At 38.2% G+C, this 9,564-nt stretch overlaps 1 protein-coding gene across 1 annotated transcript in view; it reads left to right on the top strand.

Annotated features, from left to right (window-relative positions):
• LOC103482356 (contactin-associated protein-like 5) overlaps positions 1–9,564 on the top strand; it is a 174,079-nt gene that overhangs the window by 67,607 nt on the left and 96,908 nt on the right. Inside the window, 1 exon segment of the mRNA XM_008438481.2 lies at positions 5,141–5,408. Coding sequence (XP_008436703.2) covers positions 5,141–5,408 — 268 coding nt within the window.

A 9,564-nucleotide genomic window follows, 5' to 3' on the forward strand; every position in this document is an offset into this window, starting at 1 on the left:
GAGAGAGAGAGAGAATGAGCTCATGTGTAGGCGAGAGGCAGAGAGTGGGCGATTTTACTGGAGGAAAAAAAAAAATCTGTTAACGATTTATTTTGGTAATCATATATAGCGCTCCAGTATAATTCCACAGGATGTTGTTTCACGGCCACAGAACGGAGTCAGTTCTGGAAGAACATTTAGAGATGAACCCAAAGAGATGTGGTGAATATTTACATGCGGTGCCAAAAGATTATTATTGTTTTTGATATGTCATTTTTTCATACCCTCACTCGGTGTGGGGAATATGAAAAAAAATAATATATAAGAAAATGATCACCTCAAGACTGTATCCTGTGTTCGGAGCCAGAAAATTCAAATGAATGCACACTGTAATCTAATTCAGTTCAGTTTATTTATATAACATTGATTTACAATACATGTCATCTCGAGGCTCCTTGTGATAACAAAAGTTAAATCTAAAGATTCTTACAACCAGCTACGTACATTTCAGCTGATTCAAACAATGCAGTCAAGTTCAGCTTATTGGCTTCAACATTTTCTACCTAAGGAAACCCAACTTACCACATGCAGCAACAGTGGAGAATTATTTGTTTATTGACGTAGAAAATCCTCATGCTGAGCATGCATGCTTCCACAGCACAAAGGAAACTTTGTTTTTAACGGGAAGGAACCGCCAGCAGAACCAGTACCAGAACCTACTGGTTCAGTGTGAGTGGCTGTCTGTTTGACAAATCAGGGCTTACAACACAAAGAGAAACACAGAAGCACCGATCCCTAGAAATGTCCTCATCACAACATCCTTGGACATGTAGAGTAAAGTCATTTATACTCTTAAAGCTTCAGAACATACAGAAGAATAGGAGAGACTGCTTTATGTTTGATTGGACTTGGTAGTCTATCTAATAACTTTAGTTTACTGTAGCAGGTTGCTACAGTAGAGTCACATTAGTGTTTCATGTTATTTTAACCAGATATGTGTAACGTATCTGAGAAATAAATTGAGTTGATTGATCATCTTAAAATTGAACTTTAGATTAAAAGGAGTGATGGTGAAGAAAACTATAGAGTAGGTGGGTCATGCTGTGGGTTTCAGTTGCAGCTTGTGGCACAGGTAACATTTTACTTACATGAGATGATAGTAGACTTATGCCATTTAGGTTGGGAGCAAACATGACAGAAACACAGCCCRAAATCTACAGTAAGGCAAGTTGAGGATTTTAATTTAGCACCATTCACAAGACAATCCAAAGTGATTTAGAGGCCAGTAGAAAACATTATAAATGTTTCTGTTTTCCGTTGTGGAGTCAGTAAGTATTTAACTGGTTATGTGGTCCATTTTCCTGGTGCTGGTCAGAACTCTGGCAGCAGCACAGACGACATCAGCAGTGCTTCATAAAAGTACTTTAGTCAACCGAAGGAAAAAAATAAAAATAAAAAATTGAAAAAGCAGAGACCTTAGAGGAATAGTAAACAGAGAACTCAATAAACACAGATTTGCAAGTTGAGAAAATCTAACTTTAATGAAATACATTTGAAACTTGAATGCCACTGAACATTTCCAAGTTCAGTATCCTATTATTGAAGTTTTAAATACACTCTGTTAACTCTATGTTGCACCTCCTTTGTAAACAGATGTTAAAATGCAGTCAGAGACAAAAAAAAAAGAAGAGAAAATGAAACGGGTTTTATATCTGTTGGACCCAAGAATCAACATGACGTTTTAATGCCTCAAACATCAATAATCCTTTAGACAGCGCGAATCCTCCCACAGCTTCTGCTGCAGTAAATGTACACTATTTATGATACTCACTCCTGAGTGTTTCTGAAGAACGCTGCTGGTGAGGAGTTTAATAGTCTCACTAAATTACAACTACCAGCACAAGCTCCCGTCTCCTGATGGAGCACATTACCAACGCTGACTAAAGCAATGTCTGCATTTTAACAGATGAAGGAACAAAAGTGAAATTCTTTTAGGTCATGCTGAAAAAGCTGCGTCAAAGCAAGTATGGATTTACAGCTTTTTTTCTCAGGCCATTACAGGGGGACGGACAGCGTCAGTTGCTTAATATGACTCCTCTCTTTTCTTCACGGTCTGCCTCTTTTGAGGCTGGAAACTCCGGGATATAAATGATGAGTCCATGAGCGAGTCTCAGGCTCTCCCAGTGGCATACATCAAACTAATAATTCAACCCTGGGTTTTAGTATCCGGGCCTACCATTGATCCGATCTGTGCTATGGCCAGAGTCAGGTGGGATAATGTATGCAGATTTGAACATCTGACTAGTTAGCAAAGATACAGTTTAAACATCCTCTAATCAGCGAATAGTGAATCACTGCTGATCTTTATATGTTTTTTGGAAAGCTTTTATCTGGCGAAGCTTATTTTGACAATCGATTTCGGAGCAGCGGCTACAACATTTGTTTCTAACCTTGCTACCATGAGCTTTTATTTTAATTACAAGAGGAGAGGTGAGTTTACACATTTTAAACACAGAATAACATAGTTGACATTTAAAAACTATTTGTATCTTGCTAGAATAATTTTTAAAGAGCAGTCCCTGTGTGCATCTTGTAGAATATCTAGTTGTCAAAACTGAAGCTTCCAGAGGTGCTGCCCACATTCCCAAACCAGCATGTTCCAGAACGGAAGTTTAAATCACTTCTCCATCTACTCAAAACCTCAAACTCTCGGCACGTGGGTCCACTTCAACCGCAACAAATCCTGACGGTCTGAATTACAAAAAGCAACATATACTTCTTTCCTTGAATTTGGTGTTGTAATGTAAGTACATTAATGTGCTGAGAAGAAAATGAACATTAAACCAACTGATTATATTAACTTGCATCAAACTTCCACTGTGAGCAGGTACCGTGTCTTAATTTCGAGCCATTGTCTTCTTTTGTTTTAAATTATTTCTGTTCCTTCCCTTTAATTTGAATTGGTAGTGTTTTACTCTGATTTCCACCATTTTAGAAATCTATAAAAGTTTGAATATATAAATTAAACTCCAAGCATACAGGGCTGTCTAGGGATAATGGAGCTCCGTTAGCTGGGATCGGATCAGGATGGCTACTGGACACAAATGACCAGGAATTCAAAAATGACAAAACCCATCCATTATACAGCAGCAACACTAGTTCCTGCTGGCAGGGGGGAATTTGTAGTTTCTTTGTTTAGATACGTTTTGTATTCAAGTAAATATTAGTATTTAAAGTTTAATATCTTTGATTTTCATTTTTGGGTCTTTAGCCAAACTTAGCTGTACTGTTAGTTGTTTTGTGTTGTTTGTAATTGTATTCTGTTTAGTTACCCCTATTGTGTCTTAATTGGTCTGATCAGCCAGTATATATTCCCCTGTGTGTCATTTCTTTGTTAGGTCAGTTGTGTTTGTTTGCATTTTTGCCTGAGTTCAGTTTTGTTTCTTTGACCTCTTTTATGAGCTCAGTTTATCTTTTTGTCACTTATAATCTTTGAGTTAAAATAAACTGAGTCATAAAGACATAACCTGTTTTCAGACACTACAGGGTGAATAGTATTTTTATGCACTGTAAATCAGGAAGTGTGATTATTTTTTTAACAAGCATCTCTGCTGTTCATTCAAACTGAGACAATAAAAAAAGCAGAGTGAGAGTTTCAGCGCATTAAAGGAAGGCTCGACAGAAAGCAGCAAACATCCTGTTTCACTCTTGTAGACTTTTACGACGAAAATGACGAGGAACAAAACTTACAAGTAGCCAGGAAAACTCAAAAGAGCAGAAACGACCAGGAACCGGGAACTCCAGTAGGATCAAACTGGAGGAATGAGAGGAGAAAAGGTGCATGGATACTGGGAGAGTGAACGCTGGAACAAAGGACATGGGCTAATTAGTTAACGGGCTGCAAGTGTGTGAGAGAGAGGATGGAACCAAGGTGCGAAGGAGAGCAAACAGGGGAAATAAATCTGGCAGGAAATAATGAGGGATAAACAAAATCAAAAAGGAATCAAGGCTGATCTAATCAAAGAATAGAAGCAAACATAGAATCAACCAAAACTACTCCCTGCCACAAACAGGTCAAATGTTGGCCTGGTGGAGGCACTACATTCAGATTCTGACTGCTATTTGCTGTTGCTTTCACATTTTCCCTTCTTCTGATGATTTGTGATTATCCAGACGTTGAATAAAGATTGTCAGAGGCACAAATGGAGAATAAACAATCATTACAGCCATTGTGATCCCGGGCTACTCTGTGATTAAGTCTGAGTGCATTTCGAGAGTCTCCTCCCACACCAATCAGACGGGTCGGTCGAAGAGCTACAAGCCACATCTCAAATGAGACACCCACAGCCTTTAACTGTTGCATTAAAGGCCTCTGCTGACTAGAGAGGCAGAGGTGGAGGAGACGGGAATGATGGAAGCTGTAATGGAATTTCAATGGGACCATTTCCCCGGGGCTGATGGGAGGGAATCACATTGAGAGAGAGAGTTGTGATTGCTGTGTGCTGCCCTGCGGGGTTGTGGGACTGATAGGAGTCTGACCTCAGCAGTCATGACTGGTTGGGTTTTGACTGCAGCCCGACACACAATTAAGATTATATGTATAGTTGGATTGGATGAAAAGCTGCAGCCCGGAGGGATGTTTTTGATTTCACAAGTGGACGACTCGGTGTCCACGTCAGGATGGCACTGACTGAAAAGCAGAAACCTCATCTGCAATCACGTTCTGGCACTCTGCTGATGACTGTTTAATATTGTCAGACATTAGGGTAATGTTATGCGCAACTCTGAATGTTTTTTTATTAAAACAATGTTTTATTTATGGAGTCATCCTTTGAAAATCTGGGTCAAAACAACCACTGTCTGCATATTCACTCACATATTTTATTAGGAGGAACTTTGGTTTCAGTCTCGTCTAAAAATGTCAAATAATCCATGTAATTATCTCAGTTCCCATTTGTTGTTATTTCTCATTTCTATATCTTGTACTGGGGCAGGCATTTTCTGTAATTATGTTAAACTGATCCCAAGTAATTGGACCTGGAAAAGATGTTGCCTATAATTAATAAAAGGTCACAGTTCTACATGACATTTGCAGCCTTCGTCCTCGGCTGACGCGTCGCTAAAGATGCATGTAAATCTTCCTTTTCATTTTTTTCTGCAGGGCAACGTGACCTTCTCATGTTCGCCGCCCCAGCTGGTGGCCTGCACCTTCCTGAGCTCCACCAGCAGCTTCCTGTCGCTCCCGTCTGCTGCTCCCGCCACGGGGGAATTCACCGTTCGCTTCCAGTTCAGGACCTGGAATCCCGACGGGCTTCTGCTCTCGGTGCAGCTAAACCCCAGCCCACAGAAGCTAGAGCTGCAGATCAGCAACAGCTGGCTTCATTTGACCCTCCACAGCACAGGGCGACAGAGATCAGAGGTTTCTGCTGGTGAGTGTGAACAACAAACCCTCTCTAAACGTCACCTGGTCCTTTGTCCTACAGTTTTAGGAATGTGTTCATAATTACTGAGAACAATTCTACTAAAATCCCCTTTAGAAGTGTGGGTTGTGAAATTAGTTAGATTTATGAAACGTGTCTCTCAGGACTTAAAGGAAAACCTCCCTGAACAACCAATAAACAGAACGTATTAAAATTCAGTAATATTTGATGTGCATAGAAAGTTGAAGTCATTCAGGTATTTTATTTGTTGAAATTTCTGTTGAAAAAGAAAAGATCCAGCGGGCTTATTGTTTAGAGTGAAATGATGCATTATATAATAACGGATTCCGTAGGATAATATCCGTTTTGCACACAGTAACGTGGAGATGTGGTTTTCTGTGTGAATTTATCACTGGGGAGGAATCTGGAAACACTGAATGCTGCCTCAGTTCATTTGAGCCTCTCAGACATGCTTTCTGCTGTCCCAATGTCACACTGTAGCCTTTCTATCTGGCTGAACTTTAACTGGGCCATTCTGCATGTTTTTATTTATTCTCTGGTAGAGTTGCTGTTGTGTTTGGCATGATTGGACCAAGCTGTCAGTTGGCCTAAGATACTTAAATTCATCGTGGATTTAGTGGCTTACTTAGCTCAATTAATCAGGATTGCTTCAGAATTGGCTTGATAGATTTCTGTCCAACGCTCTTTGTTCCTCAAGTCTTTTGGTGCATTCAGGTTCTGCTCATGTGCTTTTAAAGACAAAAAAGCTTTTTGTCTTCTAGCAATCCAAACCAAGCCATACTTTTTTTTTTATCATTCTGTCAGAAACTTGAACTTTTAAAATGCTAACTGAGACCTGTGGCGTCCGACTGAACTGTTTGATTTTCCAAGGATCTGATCTTGACATGAATGTGACAAAATTAACTTTTCAGTTATGAAAATGATCTAATGCAAAAAAAAGTGTTAGGCTCCAGGTTTTGTCCGTTTGTTGGCACATCACAAACGGCTCCTTCTTTGGTGCATTTTGTTTAAAGCTTACCAAGAGCTTAAAACAAAAGTTTTTTTTTTTTTTTTTGTTTAAGCCATTTATTTTGAGGGCATTCAGAGGGAATAAATATGTTTGTAGGCATAAACAAGTATTTTTCTGTAATCCGTTTGTTTCTTGTTGGATTCAAAGTTACTATCCAGAAACCGGCAAATTTTCCCTTTAAATCTAGTATTTGTTTTATGTAATAACTGCATTCATGTCTATTCTGTGTTAAAGTAATATTCTTTTTCATGAATAATACTTTAAATAGCAGAAATTTAAAGATGGCATAACATGCAAAATCTACTTTTTTTATCACTTAAATACTTTTTTTCACTTTGAGTTCCTATGAGAGCAAATACTTTAATTTATTCTCTCCTATCGTAGATTTCTTTATATTTTGGGGGGTTACATTTTTCAGTCTGTTCATTCGCCTGTCATGTTTTCTCATCTATGATGTCATGCATTTGCTGTGGAACAGCCAAACAAGGTTGTAACTTCCAGCTAAACAGTTTTGTGAATCCACCATTTTCCTTTTCAGAAGTGTTGTGGTCTAAATCAAGCTATGCCAAAGTTGCAAGTAGACGAGTCAAAATATTTGGTTCYGCTAATTGTATCATCACAGCTTCTTCGAAGTGGTTACTTTTAAGGTAGCTTTTAAGGGTGAGTGCTTCAGCAACTTCCACCAGTATTGAGAGGGATTTTCTGAAATACTTCGACTGAGGGTCATTTCTCTACTGAAGCCAGGTACACAGCAAATCTTCAAGCTGCTAATAACACTAAAATGACAGCAAATGTTACTTTAGACATGAATGTTGTGTGTTAATAATGACGATGGGTTTGATAGTAGCACTAAACCTTCTGCCTCTGCTAGCGCTGTGTGCTAGCTTTTAGCTTCTTTCCTGTTGCATTTTTTTGAATATAATTATTTGGCTTTGTTTTTGTCCTGGGAATACATGATCCAAATGCATTCAGTGATGCTCTTGACACTCCCGTTAGCTAACTCCTTAATTATATTGAGGCTTTGTTTGCTTCTTTCATATTGTGGTAACATTAATATTTTAATAGGTATCTGACATGCATGGACAAGCATGGATAGCTAAACTTTAGTTAAACTCCATTTTATAGCAGTTTAGCTCCTATAACAAGTGAGTTAAACTATCTACTAGCGCAGTAAGCTAGCTTTTAGATTTTTCCCTTAGGATATAACTGTGATTCATTTTTTGAATATATAATTATTTGGCTTTGTTTTTGCCTTGGGAATACATGATCCAAATGCATTCATTTGGAATTAATGCATTCCAAATGAATGCATTCATTTGGTGTAAATACACTAACAACACTGTGATGCATTCTTTGCGTGGTTCTGCAGGCTGGTTGTCTTCAGTCAGACTTTGGCTCCAACATGAACAAGTCCTCTGTTGTTGACGTCTTTAATAAACTTTGGAATAAATAGTTTCTCTGCTKGTATATAATTGTATTGCTGCTATCAAACTACAAAAATGGCTGAACTGGATAGAGTGGAAGGTTCTGTGACCTGGACCTGTGACGTGGAGTGGAATGTCTCATTACCATTTAAAAAGACAGCAGCAAAACAAGTAGCTGTAAAATGCCTCAGAACAGATAAACAAGGGTCTGTGGAGCTACAATAACCAGGAATTCAAACTAAAGCTCTGCAGTTCTACTTTATATAGACCATTAGGGAATGATTTACATGTAAGGACAGATTTAAAAGCATAACATGCCTATTTTAATTAAAAATGACAGATTTAGTAGTAGTTGTGGGTGAAAGGACTGTGTTATAGGTTACATCTTGCTGAAATAAACTGTGAATCTACTAAACTAGAGGTAGTTTTAACACAAGCACACATTGTTAATGACAGTAATATGATGGCAAATATTGATTCAGTAATGTTTGAGTTAAACGGATTTCATTCATTAGTTTCATAAATATATTTTAAATTTTTTTCATGAAAAGTCGTAATCGGGTAAACAACTAAAACGAAGCTTCCTAATGAATGCTATATAGCAACCGCTGCTGCATGTATTTTTGAAGATCTGTTGTTACTGTAGATTGAATCTTGTTTGTCTCTGCCTGGGCTGGTGAGAATATGCAAAGCGAAGCGTTTGTTGCTGCCAGATGAATGTGCGGCTGAGAAGCCGGGGAAGGCTGGAGCATGCCGTCTCTTTGCTTTCCATGCTCATTATGAACAGAAGAGGTAACTATATCATAAAATGAAGAGGAACTAATGAGCCTTTCAGGTAGCCAAATGCTGGCTTTCACATTAACCGAGACGTGTAGAATAATAGTGCTGGTTTTTTTAACAGGTGCAGTTTTACAATGAGAGTGTTTGTTGTCGCTGCTGCCGCCTGACTCGTGCATTCCAGTTCAACTATTTTCTGTATTTTACAGCTTGTTGAAAATATTATTCAACCTGTAGTATTCAATAATACTTTGCTAGTCTCAAAGGGAAATTAAATTATGTTAATAATTGATATTATCCAGCCTTTCCACCCTGGGCAGGACAGCAGTCCACCACAGGGTAACATGGACACACACAGGATAAAAGGATAATAACTTAAAAGTCATGGTTTGGGATGGTACCAGAGGCAAGAGGAGAACATGAAACTCCATGCAGGAAGATCCCAGCACAATATATCATTAATTTATTGTTATCACATTGTGATAATGCCATTATGCTGTCTATATTACTAAACTATTTGGAGATGCTTGTTTTCAAAATGCAGCCAAATACTGTTTTAACAGTCCAAATGCTTAATTTGAAACTACATCTTAAGAATGGAAAGAGGAAAACTATTGGAGAGAATTTTGTCCAAAATTAGGACAAGGTTGAGCTTTTCTTCAAATCCTCAACATCATCTGCTGAACAGTTATAGAAGCTCCTTCATTTTTCTCTACAAATGTTTTAGATCAATGTAAGTTATGAAGTTAGATGTTTTGTGATGGTTAAAGGGCAAAATGTGTTGGTGTGCGTTGGTCAGGTGACTCACGGTCAAGCATTTTTGTACGATTGAACAAACGTACTACTGCAGAGAGAATGGGTAGGGCAGATAAAAATGTATTAAGAAATTATGAGGAAGAAAACATTTTGAGTCAAATTATTTGCAATAAAGATC

Source organism: Poecilia reticulata, linkage group LG2 (assembly GCF_000633615.1).
Source record: "Poecilia reticulata strain Guanapo linkage group LG2, Guppy_female_1.0+MT, whole genome shotgun sequence".
In the NCBI taxonomy this organism is placed as follows: domain Eukaryota; kingdom Metazoa; phylum Chordata; class Actinopteri; order Cyprinodontiformes; family Poeciliidae; genus Poecilia; species Poecilia reticulata.